Source organism: Penicillium cosmopolitanum, assembly GCF_028827165.1.
Source record: "Penicillium cosmopolitanum strain IBT 29677 chromosome Unknown utg000012l:1.0-3308103.0:1.0-3310761.0, whole genome shotgun sequence".
Taxonomy (NCBI): Eukaryota; Fungi; Ascomycota; class Eurotiomycetes; order Eurotiales; family Aspergillaceae; genus Penicillium; species Penicillium cosmopolitanum.
In genome coordinates, this window is record NW_026622682.1 from 260,790 (window position 1) to 280,292 (window position 19,503).

A 19,503-nucleotide genomic window follows, 5' to 3' on the forward strand; every position below is an offset into this window, starting at 1 on the left:
TGGGGGAGACCTGGCACTGCCAAATAACCGTATTTTTTTCGGATGTTAGTAACAGAACGCTCGCTGTATTTGGCTAACTTAGCCATTTGTGATGTAGTGAGTCTCTTTTTACTGCATAACATGTGAATAATAATGTTACGCTGCTAGGAATCGATATTTTGAGCTATGTTGTGATGGATTGGGAGGATAGGATGACATGCTGAGAGGGGAGGGGGGGGGGGGGGGGAACTTAGGGGAAATGGGAGGGAACTCTTTTTGCGGGAACTATTTTTTGAGGGGGATGTTTGTTGAGGGTACTATTTTTGAGGGGCTATTTTTGGAGCTGTAATTAAACACGAACATACAACCTAGTCCTGTTTTATACGCGTTTGGTATTATCTATTCGAGATCGGAACATTGTTACAAGTATTATGTGATTAGGGTTGCAAAAGGCATCTTATATGTCTCCGTTATGGAATGCATTAACGGACGGCACTGTAGTAATGGTATTCGAAGAAAAACGAAAAAGAGGGTAGGTAATATGCCAGTTCACTAATATTATTGATCTGCTTGTGCAGTACTACTACATTATTTCTGCGCGCTCTGCGCGCTCTGTGCTCACTGAGGCTGGCTTTTAGGAATTTCTTTAAATATGGATTTTGTGACGAACTGAGGTTGTTACCATTCGCGGATGCCTGACGTAGATGGCATCCACTTAGGCATCCGCGCCTACACGTACTTAGTTCTATCTTAGCTTCCTCCTTCTCCTCATGCTATTACTTTCGTCGAACAGCTACTGTTTCCTTTGCTTCGTATGCTACGCCGTACGTTGATCTCTGTGAGCATCTGAGCATCCTCACAGATTTTAGGTCAGGGAATATTGAGTCTTGACAATTCTAGTCGCTCAACGCATCCGAAATCCAATAAAAGAGACATTTCCGGACTCGAATCCCAAAGCAATGATAGCATCGTTGTTGCGCATCGTAGTCTTATAAATCCGAGGACGAAACTCAGAAGGAAGCCAGACCCTTTTCTCGCCATTCAATGTGATCCACTGTCCGTCTTCAATCGTGACGGTTATTTCAGGCGCTGCATGGTGCTTAGTATGCGCTCCCCTTGTGGCTGTCGGTCCAACGCTCATTAGACTCAAGATTTTGTAGAATTTGCTCCCCTTTATAGACGCGAGCAGTCTCACACGCAGGGGATTCATCGAACTAATATCTTCCCCAGGCCCGAGGGCACCAAAGTTGGTTCGTAGATGTACCTTCTCACTAGTCTCGTGGGAAAACAAGTGCAAGTTGGGTTTTGAAGAAGGTTCGCCTTCAAAAAAGTCTAGGTTAGCGACTTTCCCACCAGCTGATGTCCAATGTTGAAGATGTGCACCGGTTGAAGAATCCCACAGTACGATGTTGTCATTCACGCTAGAAGCCAGCCAGCCATTGCGCGCGAATGCTAAGTGTACGGAAGGTGAGCTGAACCTGGGAGCGAATAGGAATGGCGACTTTAGGATCCTCTTTGGGGCAAAAGTTGCTGTGTCCCAAATTGTTATCATCTCATCAGCCGTGTGTATCTGCGCCAAAAGCCGATTATCGAGGGAAAGTGCCATCGCGTCAATCGTTCTGGGGAACTCTTGGAGCCGGGGCTCCCAGAATTTATAATCAAAATTCTCCAGCTGTCCCCTGTGGAACTTCTTGGCATAAGAGAAAGAAAGGGTCTTCTTTACGTCTCCTGTCATGGTGTCCCATATGTGAACTTTGCCAGGGGACCTCGAAACCAAAACTGTTCTATCATGTGAGATGACCATTTCCCTGATCTCATTTGTGGATTTGATATCTTGGTTGGCAGCGAGATCCCTTAGCAGTACTGTGCCATCCCTCCCGCCCGATGCTAGCAAGAACCCCGGGTTGTTAGGTGCCAGAGCCGTTGAGAACACACCTCTTAGGCCCATTTCATGAGTGTGTCTGGGTAGCCATGTCGCGCATTCCAAGATTGTCATCAAGCCGTCTGTCTCAACAAACAACAGCAAGGACCCATCAGGTGAAAAAGCAAGTTGACGGAGGAAGTCACGTTCAAGATAACTATTTCGGAGCGCTGAGTGATTCTGGGTACGCAAAGTGTGTGTCGTAAAATCCCACATATTGAGCGAGTAGTTCGTCACAAAAGCTAATGTTCGGTTGTTGGGAGAAAAAGCCAGCCGTCTGGACGGAACTGGGTCTGATATCAACCCAGCCTCTGAGCTGGTGCTAATTTCATGGTTTAGACTGCCACTCGTGGTATCCCATACTTTTATTACTCTGTCTTCCACAGACAAGGATGCTAATATTCGCCCATCAGCCGATATCTGTAATGAATCAACCGCATTCGAATGACCCTTGAACCTGTGCTTGACCTCCCGTGTCACGAGATCAGTCAGATCCAAGGTACCGTCCACAAAGCCGGACGCTAGAACCAGACCACCGGGGCAGAATATTCTAGTCGGCGCTATCTCCGAATAGCCCGCGAAGGTATGCTTGACGATGAAATTCGGCAGGTCATATGTTATCATCTTGCCTATGTGGGCTACAACCGCGAACAACTGACTATCGGGTGAGAATTGCACTCTCTGGATGCCGCGGTGGCTAGTTTCGTGGAGGGTTTTGGTTTTTCTGTCCCAGACCCTGAATTGACCATCGAGTGACACAGATGCGAGGTATCGACTATCAGGAGAGAACACCAACGGTTCCCAATAAAAGAAATCATCTCTTTCGGCCCTCGGAAGAACCTTAAAGTTCTCCGAAACGAACCTTTTCTCCAAATTGCCTGTCGCCAGGTCCCAGAGTAGTGTGAACTGCCCACAAACATTCGCTATTAACCGACCATCGGGAGAGAAAATCATTTTGAGGACAGGACCCTCATGGCCTTCGAGACTCTGCAACTCAGAGCTCCAATCAGTATATACTTGTGGAATCTGGGATAGCCAAGAGGGGAGATCGGCCTCAAATATTCTTCCAATTTGATTACTGGGCGAGAATAATAATGCAGAACAATAGAGCTGCAGGGGGCATTGGTATATAATCTGGGAGTTTTTGAGGACAAAGCGTTTTCCGTAGACGAGAAATTCAGACACTGTCGATGGGAGCGTGTCCTGGATTCATTAGTATTGCTGATAGAGTATATCCTGATGAAACTCACTTCTGGAAGCTCCAACATAGCATCAATATCTACGACCACCTCTGACATCAGCCCCAAGAGGATCATAGCTTCCACCCAATGTAAGAAGTGTGCGCGAAGAAATGAAACGGCGTTGTTGATAATTCCATCGGATGTATGCACGGTATGGATTGTTTGTATGGACTGTGTGAGATGATATACCCAGTGACGGCAGGCATAGTGCATTTCTGGAGGAAGGTAGCGGTTGAGAGTCTCATAATCTAGAAATTTACGTGATGTATCGTACCCGGGCAGTTGACAGATATTCTGTCGTAGACTCTTCTGACATAGAGACAGGCATTTCATAGCAATGTAACCGTGCGCTTCCAGTGAATCGATCCAGAGCGGGCTTTTATGACGGGTTTCTGGATCGAGAAGGAAATCTCGAAACGACAGATGAAAGAGGCGGACCGGCTGGGTCATGCTATTTGGAACACTTAGGACCGAGTGCAGGAGATCCAATCTGCTTTGGATGGTGGTTTGCGTCATGTTCAGAAGGTTCGAAAGTGCAAAGATTGAGAGTGGACTTTCAAGGGTCACGATGGCACCAACAACCTGCTGAAATCCCTTCGCTACTTCTTCTTGGCGTCTTCCGTTCCCTGGGCCCTTGACCAGGCGATTGAGCACATGAAGATATGCTCTGTCAAGCTTAGATGTCTGTTCAGAAGACACAAGTATCTCCGCAAGAACTTCCCCTGGGTCGAGGGAGCGGTCCTCGAACATGCGACAAATTGTAGCGGCAAAAATGAACAATGAGGATGAAAGTCTCACCAAATGGTGGATTTTTGATTCCCCAGGCCAATCTATAGGGAAGGAGCGCTCTGTCCTGATTTTGGAAAGCCTGTGGCTCAGGAATAGTGCTAAATCATGGCTCACAGCTTCTTTGGCAATCTTATGCAGAATGAAGTCTTCGTGGTTTGAAACCCCGGAGAACCCCGCACGTATCTCCAACTCGGGTCTGCTGGTTATGAATACCCGTAGATGTAATAATCTTGGTCTTTGCAGTTGTGGCAGAAGATGAAGTATGAGTCGTATGTCATCATCTTTCTCGCACTCATCCAGTGCGTCAATCACTATAATGACTGTCTGAGCAGTAAAGTTAGGCCGCTGGGAGGATAACGCAAAAAGTGGATGAAGGATCAATTTATTGAACTGCTCCTTCATTCCCTTCATTACTATATGAGGGTCGTCATGAATTGCTTGCTCGATAGGATGACGCAGTCGAGGAAGGCTGATCACCAACTGTCGCACGATTGATGAGATGAGCTTTGTCGCATTTCCTCGGTCGCCCTCGCCTCTCTTGAAAAAGAAGCTGGCACCCAAAGCATGTATTTCATTAAAATATCTGGCCAGAGTTCGAGAAATAGTCGATTTTCCTGTTCCAGCCATCCCATTTAACCAAAATATACTTCTCCCTTCGCGCGAGTCTTGTGGGGAGAAAGCCCATTCTTTGATCTGGCGAAGAAGGTCGACACGCGTTCCTTCAAGGCATTCATTTTCATGTTGGTCAGTGGATGGGTTGAAGAGAGCCTCCGGTACGATTGGGAGCTGAGTCTCAATAGCTTTTACCAAGTCAGCGCGTCGCCTCCTTCAATAAGCGATATTGAACTTACTAGGAGAATAATTGAAAGCATTGTTGATGGTCCCGTTATTGATCCCGACCTGCGGGCCGAAGTTATTGTCACCGAAGGACACGGTAGGACCCATGGTTCGGCGTCCTGTATCGAACTTGTAAGAGAGAAGGCGGGGATGCGGTCACTCAGCCTCATGTTTTGGTGATTCACGCTAGTCGTATCTAGTTTAGCGTCTTGGTATACGGATCAGCTGGATGGGGGCCAAACAGCCACTACGACGCATGCTTACTGCATGGAAGGGGAAAGAAGCAACTGCAGCAAATATTCGGAGAAATCACCCTCCAAATGAATCCATCATTTTCATGATTGAGGTTAGTTGAAGCAACGAGCAACTGGAAATGCAATCTAGTCGGATGTAGCTAAATTATGTAGGGCTACAAAATTAAGAAAAGCCGAGCACTCGAGGCAAGACCGGCACCGCCAGGATTTCTGTAGATCTAGACCGCTTGATCCTTATTGCCAATCGGGAAATCTATACTCTTATCTTGAAATGTAATAAATCGACAATTCTAAATCTGAATAGAACATGCTTGATTAGAGAGTGTGCACATGCTGCTCGTGATCACCTTTATTCGAAGCGAATCAAGAGATAGTCCGAGCTTTGAATCTCAAGTCATCTTTTCGCGCTAGTTGTCATTTTACCTTCTGCTCGGAGGCTGTAGGAATTAATGGGTCTCTTATAGTAGAGGTCAATGACAAATTCCAGTTCTTAATGGAGATTCTAATGATCTTTGGAGCTTAATTACTTGAACCTTAGAAATAAGCTCTCTTTGAAATCATTGTCTCTTATCCGTGACTTGTCATAAAATATCTAAGAATTGGGTTATACTGTTTTCACTATAACAGCTCTTTGCGCGTCTTAGTTCGGAGAACTTAAAGCCATTGACTTTGATATGACCAGGAAGTTTATATCTTGAGACTGATCAGAATCGCTACATTTATTTCACAACAAAAGTAGAAAAGCTCTTAATTATAGAGCTTTCGTCAGGGCTATGACCATCCATGGATAAAAGATATCCCGCTATATAGTAGAGCACAGGCTGCTCAGTGTAGCCATGGGGTTTCGGCGTCGACACCCCGATTGAGTTTTATTTCCACTGACTTATTCCACTGGGCCATGCAAGTGGGAGGGAAATGAAGGCTATAAGCTGATGATATACCTGATGATATTACCAACGGTATTTTGCTCAGAAATTCGTCAATATTGCCGGATGAATTGCATATTTAGCTAAATTTTAACATCTAACACATGGTCCGGCCCATCCTGCGCCGTTCTAGCCGAGTGATGTGCTTTGAAAAACTTGCTGCCTTTTCAACTGAAACGGGATCGCTATTACAACAATGACTAAAAGCATGAGGGCAATCGCAATTCAAAACATCTCCAAATCGTAGATTCGGGGTTGAAGCCCTTTCAGGGTCACGGTGGACTGAATCTTGCAAATGGGATCTTGGCAATATCAGGGCCATGGCATTGGGAGGCCTCCCGAGCCTGCAGCGATTGACATCTTCCGTCCGGTGCAAACCCCCAAAATAGTTTTCTATCCGGTGCCAAGAACAATTGCTCAGCCAGTCAATCCACCGTGACCAAACGGACCCTGAATTTGAAGCGGCGGATTATCCCAACAAGGCGATGATCGGCTCTGATCATCTTCTAATGTCTTATCTGATTTGATTGAGATTTTTGGTTGGATGTCATATACTAAGCCATCTGAAAGCGTGGCATGACCAAGATACACGCCGGACTATACCCGATGTAATTTTAAGCATAAACTTATGCGCACTCTGCAGATCCATATCACGGTAACATCGATAGGTCCGATCCTAGGATTACCTCCGTCAGTTTCGATGAAGATCGTCTAAGAAATTTGATATAAATTGGCACTTTAATCTCTTTTTGCTGTGATCAATCAAGTCTACAAATAATCCTCTGCTCTCTACTTCCTATATTTGCCTCCTCACCATGAAGCTCCTCTTCACTTTCACTTTGCTAGTCGCTGCTGTTTCAGCGCAGCCCCGGCAGCATCCCACCAGAACTCTGCCCGGAAGGCAGTCTGCTGCGTGGTAAGGGAAAATAAGCTGCAAGCTACTAGTATCACTGACATTTTCCCAGCTTGACTGCAAGAGCGACCCTGCCTGCAACTAAAATGGAGGCATAAGAACACGACATTCTGGTACAGACTGAGGGTTCTACCTTTTGGCTCTCTCTATCGTTTGTCCGAAGAAAAGGGACCGGCTGGTTGGAAACCACGATAGGCTTTCTCTGTGGATGGATCATCAATAGGAATACTTTCAATCCTTTGTGTATTTAGATGTCCTTTTACCAAGGTTGACTTCTGACAGTTTGTCACCTCCATCCCATATTTGACTCTGGCTGCTATATTTCAATTTGTGTTATAGATTGTCTTACCACGGGCAACCGTACTGTTAACGGCTGGAATGTGAAAAGAAATCTGTTGATGTTCGAATGAAGTTTATTGAAGTGCTTGTATTCCAAGTGGTGCAATGATCACTCCAAGCCGAATGTTCCTGTATGGAAGGCAAAAGGACTGATTACAGGAAAAAGTCACAGAAATGAACTTGAAAAAGCAATCTATGATTTGATAATTCACGCTATATGCAAAGACAACCGAAAATGCAACTTAAGCCCTCTTCGCACTCTTCTCCTCAGCGGGATTCTCACTCAGCGCCCGGATAAGTTTCGCCCCGGCATCAGCCGTATCGTAAGAATGAGCATTCCAGAACGCCGCCTCCCGATCCGACCCCTTGAGAACGTCATCCTGGACCTTCTCGGTCGTCGGAGACGGAGACCCATCCGAGTGCGCCGTATCAGTCCCAGACTCGTACACATTGACCCGCTCATGGAAGCGAACACGTTGTCGCACACGACCAGGTGAATCACCCGGTGAGACAGCTCGACCCGACGCAATGCCCATACTCATTTCGAAGAAATTCTTCCGCACGGCGTGGCGGCAGCTTTCTTCTTGGTACAAGGTTTCCGCGAAAATTTTCTGCATAGCTGTAGCGGCAGTGAAGCGGATGGCCAGGTAGGCTTGTTCGGCGATGAAAACGGTGAGAAGAAGGGAGGAGAGGTGTACCTCTTCCATATTACCGCGGTAGATGTGGACAATAGCAGCGGTGGAGAGCGTTCCCATCCAGGCCAGGAAATCCAGTCCCAGCAAACATGGACCGATTGAGTCCGCACGGATGGGCGGTGGCCGTTGATTCTCGCGAGCGAGTTTGAAAAAGTCACCACGTAGTTCGAGCCAGTTGTTTAGCAAGAAACCGAGTGGAACGAGCGGCCACGCCACACCGAATAGGGCAAGGTATCCGAATTGCACGCACATCTCTAGGATGTCCTCTTCTACCTCGTAGCCGTCCGAGTCGGCTTCCTCACGGAGTCGTTGCAAAAATGGTGTCTCGCCGGGTGGGTCCAGGAGCAGAAGATCGGTGGCTTTGGAGAAACTGCGTTGGCGAGTCAATCCGGCCTTGTGATCTTGGTAATTGCGCCATTTTTGATAGAGCTTTTGTTTGACGTAAGGGAGGATGATCTCCTCGCAGAAACTGAAGATCTGCGCTGTCATGGAGAGGTAGATGACCTCTTGCTGGAAGCGCGATCCGTCGACCTGAAAGTCCTTGTGCGCCATCTCGATGTTCAGACCCGCTCGCTTGATAATATCCAGCTGGGGCACGATTGTCTTGCCGAAGGGAACATATACGTAGGCCGTCAGAATGGTCGGCAGGAAAGAAGTTATAAAATTCATGACGAAGGTCTTCTGCGTCTGGGCCAGATCATAAAGATCTCTCGTGCGATAGTTCTCGTAGTCCGTCAAGCGGGTCGCGATGCGCGTCAGCAGCGATGTGATAAATGGCAACGATAGCGAGAAAATAATTGTAGGCGCAAATTCCAGAAACCCTTGGAATTTCCCATCATAAACCTCGGAGATAAATACCTCCGAAGCAAACGTCACGATGATCAAGCCTCCCAGCGCAAATGCCGCGACCGAAGCAAACGGGATGAGCAAAAGTTGTCGCAGAAACTGCTTCCATCCAGGGAAGACACGCGTCACTTGGCCAGTAATCGGATCCTTGACCTCCTTCTCCCATCTATACTGTGGGCGATTCACCTTAAGGGCACCCACCCCACGCACACCCCACCGATGCGCAAGATCGAATTCGCGGACCTTCCAGTATTCGACAAAACAGATACACCACAAACACAGCAAAGACCCATATATAATCGAATAAGGACCGAAATAAAGCCATCCCACAATACCCAGCGCAGCAGGTATAACCAAGGCGATGGAATAGCATTGAATGAAGGCAAAATAAAAGGCGACCTTCTCGCCGAAGAGCGCGCGAATGGTATCGAGATCCCTGATGGTGAGGACGGTCTTCCTACTCCACGCCCTCATCAACTCTGTGCAGGCATCTTTATCATGTAGCGGGAATGAAGCTGTGACACGCTCCCATTTGCCGAATTCAGGTGTTATTCCGGCACCACCCAGTTCTTTCGACCAGGTGACGGCATGGTAAATGGAGCGGATCTCCTCGGCGGGGGTTTCGGCGGTTGCGGAGATCTCGGTGGCTGATGGGAGGGTATGGGTGATGGCGTACATCCAATCCTTTACTCTTTACATTATATCAGTATAAATTACATGAAATAGTATTGGGAGTATGCAGCGTGAGGCTCTTCTGGGTGTATACCTTGACTTCTGAACCATTTTTCCGAGGTGGTCCCTCGGAACACGAAGACAGACGAGGAGGGCTTTTCCATGGCCATGGCGAACCTGAACACGAAGACCAGCTTCGGTCAGATCGGCCATAAGAGTGCGAAACTCTGCGATGGCATGGGATTGGTCTGGGGTGGGTGGTTAGCATATGAGCTTTAACTCCGCGGGGATAGCTATAGCTATCGGACATACCTAAATCGCCGAATTCATATTGTAAGACCCAATCGACGCCGAGGTTATCATTTTCAGTACTTTCAAGGGAGATCCCAGCGAGCCAAGACATCTAGACATGCGGAGAAAAAGTTAAGAAAAGACGGTGTGGGGGAGGTGGGAGAAGAGGTGAGGTTGGAAAAGAAAGGCGGGCGTGGAAGAAAGAAAAAGGCGGCGGGGGGAGACGCTAGCGATCGATCAGCGCTTAAGGGGAAGAGGATTATTATTACATTTTACGGGGTACTGCGGGATTACTATTATTATAATTTCTATAATTACAATAGGAATAGTCAGATTATTATTCTAGAATACTATTTGCCCTCTATTCTGCTCTATTCTGCCTACACTGTCTACACTGTACTTTGTTGTGGTGTCTCATAGATCCACCTCAGCCCTACAAGGCGAAGAAGCATCGGCTGCATTGCATGAGACATTTTTGTGACTCCTCGGGGAAGATACTTTGATAAAATGACACTGCCTTCAAATCCTGTAGTCCTTTATAACATCTATATTCATCATTCACACTCCTATTTCCGTCTCCCTCCTGTTCTCTCGCTTGCATCATTGTGGAACAAGCTCCCTCTCGCCCCACCGTGGAGAGCCCTCCTGAGTGGCAGAAAAGGAGGAAGAACACCTGGCAGCGGTGAACTAGGCACTGCAATTGCTGCTGCATCGAAATTAGAATTTTCATAAAGCGCAGCCTGGTCTAAATGGTGGAATATGTAACATAGACCGAACTTGAAGTACACTCGGGTCCCAGCCGGAATGTCTCGAAAACAAGAAACACAACAAAAAGGAATCAAACTGCAACAAAAAGTTGCTGCCTGCGCCAAGCCTAATCCAGAATCTCGCATCTGCCTGTCGGGTATTCTGTCCACGTAGAAAAATGGGGGATCTCTGGTACAGCAATTGCAATTGAAAGAGAATCACATACGGATACACGCAGGCTAATCTTTAAACAATACCCAAGCACCCCCATATGCCAATTGCAATGGTAGATACTCACCAGACTACGAGTATTTTAACTCTCCTCGTCACTACGACCTCAGCCAAGACAAACGGCCCACTCATCAACGTAGGCACCCACATTCATTCGTCTTCCCCTTCTCCTTTCTTTTCCCCTGCAGCCACCCCCGTATATAGGGCGATCTCAGATCGGCGACCGGGGTGACATCTTCAATTCCAATCGCCTGGCACTTGGGCATTATCCCCAATATTCACCCAAATTCCCCATTTCCTTCGATCGCATTCCGCCAAGTCCTTCCATTTACCACCCCACCCCACACAGAAGTTACTACTAGTCTGATTTTCTTCCGATTCACCAGTATCTCACCATGGCTCGCCCACCTTTTCGCGGCACGCATGCCACCCTCGGCCTCAGCGTGCTCCTCTTTACGTTCATGTTTTTACCCACTTTTCTCATCCTCTTGGGTGTCATCGTCTTTTTCGCCCTAGCTTATCCCCGGATCCGCAGGTCCTTGTCTGCCATTCGGGGGGATACCATTGAGAATTAGTACTAACAATCTAGCAAGTCATCGTATGTATATACCCAATGCAAACCTTCAATCACGTTCAATCAATGCTTATTCTATCAAAGATTCTGCTCTTCTCTTTCAAAATCCCAAGCTTCGTGCTGGGTGCGACTTTCTCCAGTCTCTCATGACTGCTCCCATTTTGATGGATGATTCGGGACCATTCATTATTACTCCATCATTTCAATTTTGGATATTATCAACAATGGAAATTGGCAAGTAGCTCGCGATCTCTACCTGCTTGTTAGATTATCATGTACCTATACTGTGGGGTTAGTATCAACTTGTCCTCGTCGTGAGGATCTCATCCCTTGCTAGAGCCGGCGGACTCCGGAAACCACCACGCACCATCAGATCAGTGCACTTCTCCTTGGATGGACCCAATACTGATCCGAGATGGGTCAACGGCCGCGTTGGAACATATGGATAACGGCATGTCGAACGTTGCTATATACGAGTACAATTAATACCGCGCCAGCTTAATCACAACGCATTTCATTCGTTCCAACTAGACAAATTTCCAACACTGCTCTTTCTGCTATTTCTACGCGCGCTCTCTCTCTGCTGTCCACAAGGTCCTTCCACTTCGTTCTCGTTTACTACCTCAGAATCCATCTGCCTAGTGCCAAGTCTACGGAAAACTTTTCAGTGCCGACCATCCGATCCAAAGTGTGCCATACCCAGACACAATTGGCCACCACAATCCACCGTCATCATAGTGGGTCGACGGGTAGGGCTGAGGGCACATGGGTCGTGGAGAAATGGAGAAGGGGAAATCAAAGAGCGAAAGGGGCCAAGACTTGGCCGAGTTTTCACCCGAACTACTTATTACTCATTTTGCTGCATTTCATTTCATTTCACCCTGCTTCGTTGCATCACATCCCAGATCATCACATCTCAGTCAGAGCCACACTCCTCTGTACATACCGATGAAGACGTGCACAGCATTCACACTGGCACGACACGACAACCAGATATTCCCATCATACTACTATGGGTTAAGCTCTCTCATGAGGAACAGCGCCTTAATCAGCGCCGAAAAAAGCCCACCGATGGCCGAGCAGCAAAACTGCCAAAATGTCAGCAAACAGCACCTCCGTCCATGAAAAACTGGTGCAAATCGAAAAGCCACGCCAAATCGACCGTTTCAGTTTCTTCTCCTCGGACACGCTGGGCACCAGCACAGGGTCGTCATGGGATGAACTCTTCCCTGGTGGTGACATCGACCATATCATTCAAGAGAAGACCAAACAGCGCCCCGACCCATCTCGACCAACCTGGTGGATCGATGTGTGCGATGCATCGGAAGAAGATGTATCACAGCTAGCGCAGGCACTGTCAATCCACCCACTCACGGTGGAGGATATCGTTATCCGTGAACCGAGAGAGAAGGTAGAGGTGTTTAAGAATTACTACCTCATGTCCTTCCAAACGCTGGTCGATAATCCCAAGGAAGAAGAGGAAAGACCTGGATTCCCGCATCCAGCCGAGATGTACATCCTTGTCTTCCAGTATGGTGTTGTGACTTTCTCGCCCAGTGGATGTCATCATATCAAGCGCGTTCGCTCGCGAATCCGCAAAATGCACGATCCGTTGATTCTGTCCAGTGACTGGATCTGCTACGCTCTGATGTAAGTCAACTCAAGCCGAGCCCCACACGACGGCGCAGAATGCAAGGCTAACGACGCCCACAGCGACGACATAGTCGACAGTTTTGAACCATACACCAGTTCTGTAGAACAGGAATCCGAAGCAATAGAAGATCAGGTCTTCATCGCGCGAATCGACGACGTAAAATCTCTGATCCCAACCGTCGACATCCTCCGGAAGAAAATCACCCACATAATCCGCTGTCTACACAGCAAAGTGGACGTCCTTAACGGCTTCGTGAAACGCTGCGAAGCACCCGACCGCTCCCCGTCTTTCCGGGCGGCGAGTTACTCCTCTATTTCGGGGATGTACAGGACCATCTCGTCACGACGTTGTCGACACTGGGCCACATTGATGAGATTATCGGTCGAAGTCAGGGAAATTGTTTGGCGCAGCTTAGTGCGTCGAGTTTGAGGGTTAGTTTGACTATCAATTCGGCGCTGAGTAAGGTTACGGTTATCGCAACGATTTTTGTGCCGTGTCATCTTGTTACGGGGTTGTGGGGGATGAATGTTGAGGTTCCTGGTCAGGAAGATAGTGGGTTGGGGTGGTTTTTTGGAATTGTAGGGTGCTTTGTTGCGTTTATGGTTATTTGCTTAGGGGTTGCTGCTAGGTTTAAGTTGTTGTAGATGCCAGTGGATAGATGTGCTTTCGAGCTTGAAGTGCGACGTTATAGACCATTTTGGCTTACTTTCAACACCACTACCTTTATTGAAACTTGAAGTTTTAGTTCCATCATAGTGCAAGTAATGGATAGTTTCTATGTATATCATGTGGCGTTGGTGTTCGCATGGTTGGGCTGTAGTAGTCCCGATGACTCTGTGTCGTGGTGAGTCTGAGGAATATGAAAATCAAAATCGAGCTCCCCGACCAGTTTTCGGACGTTACTGAATAGGTTAGCATGCCACAAAGTCAATCAGGGTTGATTATACTCACTCAATCAATTCCTGCAAGCTGAAGCTCACAACAGACCTCAATACCTCCAAGGCCACAAATGCCGAGAACGATGGATCTCCGATGTGTCGAATACTCAACAGCTCATCATCAATCTTCTGCATTTGCCGTGCAAGAGGGAACGAGTCCGGCGTCGAAAGATATGGCGGTAAGGGCTGGGAATTCATGATAGCAGCAGAAAGAAGGCACAATAATGAGGTAATCCGGTGTGAGTTGAAATCAGCCGATTTCAAAGCGATTTCTGCCAATCGCGCCATCCACTGATCATCGCCTTTATGACCAGCGTGTTCAGATTCGACAGAAAGCAAGTCCAAACATTGCGTCGTGTGTGCCATAAGGGACATGCTGGTCAATATGCGCTGGATCTCGGAAATTATATCATCGTAGACTTTCTTCGGGAATTTGCCTCCGATCGGGGGCTCGAATGTACTAAAATGGCTGTGCATCCGGAGACTATTCAGTAGCATCATCTCCTCTTTGAATATTTTGTGTCGGGATGCTTGAAGCTGATAACCTGGCGAGCTCTCATCATCGGCACTGCCTAGTCCACCACCAAACCAAAGTTCAATGGTCGTATGCATGCAGCTGTAAAATTTGGCCAAGACGAACATGCTTCGACCGAGGAGATGGCGGAGCTGAGACTTGGCTGTGATGGGGTATGGGAATATAACCCAGAAAAATGATATCGCACAACCGGCTGCAACCGCCGCCAATTTGTATGGTCCAAAAAGGTAAATGGGATAGTATGGCTGGCCGTTCGACTCTGCAGCTTGTATGCCGAGTTTACGGACCTGTAGCTCATAGCCAATGATGACATTCAAGGTGACGATTGAAATAACCGACGGACCAAAGTACTGCGGGACTTTGACGTAGAAGTAGTACTGCACCCGTTAGTATGGCACGATGTCAGAGATTTAGATCGACAGCTTACCTCGAAGACATTTGCCAAGTAGAGAAAAACTATCACACCCGCCGTCTTCCCATCAACGATATACCATACTATCAAGCTTAATACGAGCGAAATCACCGTTGCGACAATGCGCGCTACGAATCCAAACATGGTCTGCCCACTTGTCGGGTTCATGCCAATGACAATGACAATCATCGCCCAAATACATCGCTGACGAATGAAAAAGTCTTGCGTCTGATGCAGATACGCGAGAATGCCGACCGAGAAAGAGGCGGCTGCTACACGAAAGCCAAAGGTGCTTTCGTCGGATTTCAATGCATGAGAAATCACACGCAATATCGCACTACCTTTCTCCCAAATATTTTCAGGCGGAAGGTGTTCTGGATCCGGAAATCGGGTGTCTCGCTCTGTGCGATTAATATCCGCAGGGTCCACGGAGGACCTCCTACTTTCCGGCAAGGATTGACTGTCTTTGCCGTGACTCAAGGACAACCAGTCGCGAATAGACTTTTGCCTGGGAAAAATCAATCTCCCCCGCGTCATTGTTCCATCCACGACCTTGCTGTCGGCAAAATTCACTAGTTTCATGGTTGCCGTCAAGAGATCGTCCTGAAGATGAGCCATGTAGAGAATGAGGAAAAACTCCTGGCAGATAGGCGGATCTGCAGCGACGCCATCATGTCCACGACCACCTCCATGAGCATCACGATCATATTTTTCAGAAAATGCCTCAAGACTCGTAAGCGCCTCAGGTAGGTCTTTCCTTCGCGAGTAATAAACGTGTAGCTGATTCTCAAACCGTGACGTAAAGTCCTGATCACCCGGATTCAAGCTTTCCCCCCTTGCTTCCTCGTCATGGTGGTACCTGACAAGGTGCGTCTTTTTCAAGCGATCCAAATGCTTAGCTGAAATAAGCTCCAAGGCAAAGAGAAAATGTGCCAATCCACAGCGAACCAAATCAGCCGCCTCAACAAGCCGCGCATGATGCGTCTCCACTACCCTCAGGATATCCCCTGTCTCGATTCCGAGTCTCCTAGATCGTCACGCTCAGCCGTCCCAGCGCCTTCATTCTTAATGATCGACTCCAGGATCTCCGGCATCATCGACATTCCAGCAAGTGGAAGCAAAAGACTCCGGAACAACGAGGCAATTCCACTCAGATCGTCCGCTGACAGCTTTCCCCATGCGATCTCATCCTTCGAATAGAACAGATCAGCATGCAGCGTATTATGCACCGCGTTCAATTTAGCCATTGAAACTTGCAGATCCTTAATACTAGACTGCAGATCTGTGTCGCTCTCGCTCTCTTCTTCCTCCCCATCACGACCCATTGCGGTCCGTGCCCGACGAAGAAAGCCCCTTCCGAAGATCCCGCCCGTCGCACCACCGTCGTCGAAGGCGATCTGCGCATCAAGCACCCCCTCCACGGCAGCAACGTACCGCTTCATGTCTTGGAAGACATTACCCCGGCTAGTGATAGGAGTATCAATAGTGATACGCCAGTCGCGATGGCGAAGCCGATCATGAAACCTTTCAGAAGCCGAGATATAAACTCCAATCCTTCGGAAAGGGAGGTAAACATGCCAGCGCGGGTGACGGTTACGGAAGCGAAGATAGAAAACGCAACCATTGGATCCTGTAGTTCCATGGGCTTGAGAGCGCGTAGTGAGTTTGCCGCCCTGCAGGAATTCTTAGCAGATATTGAAGGGAGCAAAAATAATGAACGGGGAGTTACCAGATCATGAAGATTAGCCAGATGGCAGAGACAGCGCAGGCATCACTGCTGAAGCCATTTCGAACTGCCTCGCTAGCGTCGGGGGGTATGTTATGCTGGCGTGCCTTGACGGCGCAAAATACAGCGAGACAGCAGATAGATGCCGAGACGCATGTGGATAAAAGGTCGAAGAACATGATCTTCATGAACTTTGCTCGCGGCATGAGGCCCTGTGAAAGGACGGAAATCAGGGCCGAGAGGTAACCGATAGTTGTAGTGATATTTGAAATCGCAGTACTCTGGTATCTGTATATACAATTGTCTCAGCGACTGCTTTATTGGAAGCCTGGAGTGGTAAGCATACATTGCAATTGTGATGGTCGGCGCCAATGCTCCCTTCAGCATCATGAGGAAGCTATGCGAGTCTAGATCGAGATATTCCCACAACCGTGCGGGACTTAACCATCTATTCCAGAGTGTAAGTAGCGGCATACATGCATCGGATCGGATGTCGTATGCGTACCTCTCTTTTCCGGTCTCAGACCGGGATTCTTTCGACGTCATTCCGAAGTTCGCGCACACTCATCGGTGCGCTATGCATCAAGACATTCAGATGAATCAATTGATGGGGGGTAAGACGACAGGTTTGCGAGATTGCGAGAATGAGATTTCACTGCTGTAAAAAATAAAGAAAAGTCGAAGTTGCGGTCGCAAACTGCATGCGGCGGAGATCGGGTTGCCGAGAAGGGTTCCGCGATTGTGCCGAGCGAAATGCCGATGGGGCTAGTGGAGGGTGGATCACGTCAAGCTTCGAGATGTGGATTTATTCATAGCCACTCCGAGTCCTTGTAGCTCCAAACTTCGCCATTTGCTCACTTGTCGACCTTTGGGGAAGGGAGGCGGCGATACGAGAAATGAGAAAATGTCGGTAAATGATTCCGGTCACGTGGAAAAGATGATGCTTTGTATCAACTTCCTTTTCAGAAAGTAAAAAATTAGGATGATTATCCACTAGTCTGTAGCAAGTCGATATATTTCCTATCTGAAAATGATAAAGATTTCGAATTTGCCAGATTCCAAGGTTCATTTAAAAGTTGAAGTCTGCCGTACACAAAGTACCTCCAAGTACCTAGGTACCGACCACTATCACGATGTCTAGGAATATAAGATATATTTCCCGCTTTCCACCTTCAAATTTGAACATCTGGACATTTACCCCAAAATATTGAAATTATTCAGCCAAGTTGCACATTCGACCAATGATATTCATAGATAGTCCTTTCCATTTAAGCTTATCATACACTTATTGACCCAGAGGCCCTGGGAGGCAAGTTGTATCCTGCAGGGTTGTCACTAGTACCTGGCGGAAAAGTAGAAGAATTGAATGTGAATGGTATTCATCATCGGTCGATGATGAGAAACATACTGCGACACGTTGCCTAGGTTTGTAGATTGACAGGCGTCCTTTGTCCATGAAAGAAAATGGACTTGTTTGCTACGATACACAATGCAATAGTGATACAATGAACACTGGCATGAACGAAGAAACAATCCATAACGGAAAGTAAATAAATATCGACATATTTGTGCTCTGTCTCCTTTCCTTTGCAAGAGAACAAGTATACCTAGTAGAAAAATTTAGATCACAGTATTATCACGGCCACAATTTGGCCCACACCACGGAACAATATGCATAAACTGAGTATATCAATCATAAACGAGATGCTACAGACCACCCAACAAGGGACAACACAACACGCGACCCCCAGCTTACATGATCCGGACCCAAAATTATTCATGGAGAAGATGTTGGCACGCTTTTCAGAAATAGTGCAGATGGGATACAGTACCCCCGGACTGGTACAAGCATTTTGCGACCACGTCACATTGAAGGGGCACTTTCATAGATTCTTCCAGTTGTATATCTACCGATTCATTTGTCACTACTACACAACCACAAACAGGCTTAATAAGCGTCGCTTCATCCAGTTGCAAGGTAACAAGCAGTGGTATGAAGCGGCTCTGCAGGATTTTGCAGGGTTCTTGGCAGATCGCATTCTTCTTCGGTGTATGTATCTTGTTCATTCAGATCGATCGATTGGATGGGAAATATTGGTAGCTAACTATTTTGACAGTTACTGTGTGGTCTGCAAATTATTTGAAGCAGGCCGACTCCGAGAGTGCATCTGGGTGGCTACTTAAGCCCTTGGTTCTGCGGGATCACGCTCGATGTGTGATCACTGGGAGTGATGGGTGGAGGGAGTTGAATGGGAACTTGAAGACCGCGACAATATCTTACGATGGTCAAAAAGTACCCGCTACTGGTGCAAATCATAGCCAACTCCGGGGTGTTTATATTATTCCTCCGAAGTTGTTACCCCCGCCAACCCAGATCAAGCTCCACCAAATGGCGAGGAAGAAGTGAGTCTCTTTCTCTCGCAGTTGGTAGTCACTGACCAGCTAACAATGTACGACTACTTTTAGAACTACTTCCAAGATATGCGCAGCGCGACTATCTTGATGATGGAAATGTTCGAGCCAAATATTCGAGATATGCTCGACAAGGCCACACTACGAAGCTCTGCCAACATGTTCACACTGGATAAAGTGCAGCACGAGCTGTTCGCATCCTCTCTGATCTATTTGGAGGCGACATCTCATCCATGCGAGTATTGTTTATGGTCACCACTCGAGGATGGTGTCGGGCGACGGACTGAGAAAGAGACAGTAGTGAAATTAGAGCCTCGCGAAGGCATTCCTGCGCCGTCTCGTCAATTCTTGAGCTTGCACCGGAGCGTGTCGCGAATCTTGGCAATTAGCGGGGCGAAAGGGTATATGAATTGGAAGGTTAGACGGTGGGAGGAGAGAATCGGTATCGCGGAATAGAATTGAGTCATTGACTTGGCCTTGGCCTAGGCTTAGCTTGGCTTGATTTGCTTGACTTGCTTGACTTGGAACGGCACGGAGATTCGCCGAAATTGGTGGGAATACTCCGCTCGGC

At 47.6% G+C, this 19,503-nt stretch overlaps 5 protein-coding genes across 5 annotated transcripts; 2 read left to right on the forward strand and 3 right to left on the reverse strand.

Annotated features, from left to right (window-relative positions):
• Positions 1-1,056: 1,056 nt before the first annotated feature.
• N7509_012859 (WD40 repeat domain-containing protein) lies at positions 1,057-4,875 on the reverse strand (the record flags this gene model as incomplete). The annotated part of the gene is made up of 4 exons (XM_056637496.1): positions 1,057-1,101; positions 1,175-3,103; positions 3,151-4,730; positions 4,782-4,875. The coding sequence occupies 4 exons, from the start codon at positions 4,873-4,875 to the stop codon at positions 1,057-1,059; spliced, it is 3,648 nt and encodes a 1,215-aa protein (XP_056481003.1).
• A 2,566-nt stretch (positions 4,876-7,441) lies between these two features.
• Positions 7,442-9,815, reverse strand: N7509_012860 (anoctamin family protein; the record flags this gene model as incomplete). The annotated part of the gene is made up of 3 exons (XM_056637497.1): positions 7,442-9,431; positions 9,507-9,660; positions 9,725-9,815. 3 exons carry the CDS (start codon positions 9,813-9,815, stop codon positions 7,442-7,444), a joined length of 2,235 nt encoding a protein of 744 aa, XP_056481004.1.
• Positions 9,816-12,351: 2,536 nt separating this feature from the next.
• On the forward strand, positions 12,352-13,338 carry N7509_012861 (uncharacterized protein; the record flags this gene model as incomplete). Its single annotated transcript, XM_056637498.1, has 2 exons — positions 12,352-12,905; positions 12,969-13,338. The coding sequence occupies 2 exons, from the start codon at positions 12,352-12,354 to the stop codon at positions 13,336-13,338; spliced, it is 924 nt and encodes a 307-aa protein (XP_056481005.1).
• Positions 13,339-13,693: 355 nt separating this feature from the next.
• On the reverse strand, positions 13,694-17,066 carry N7509_012862 (aromatic acid exporter family protein; the record flags this gene model as incomplete). The annotated part of the gene is made up of 8 exons (XM_056637499.1): positions 13,694-13,811; positions 13,861-14,759; positions 14,810-15,821; positions 15,872-16,258; positions 16,342-16,467; positions 16,524-16,808; positions 16,867-16,968; positions 17,026-17,066. The coding sequence occupies 8 exons, from the start codon at positions 17,064-17,066 to the stop codon at positions 13,694-13,696; spliced, it is 2,970 nt and encodes a 989-aa protein (XP_056481006.1).
• A 1,158-nt stretch (positions 17,067-18,224) lies between these two features.
• N7509_012863 (uncharacterized protein) lies at positions 18,225-19,388 on the forward strand (the record flags this gene model as incomplete). Its single annotated transcript, XM_056637500.1, has 3 exons — positions 18,225-18,570; positions 18,638-18,923; positions 19,010-19,388. The coding sequence occupies 3 exons, from the start codon at positions 18,225-18,227 to the stop codon at positions 19,386-19,388; spliced, it is 1,011 nt and encodes a 336-aa protein (XP_056481007.1).
• Positions 19,389-19,503: the final 115 nt, after the last annotated feature.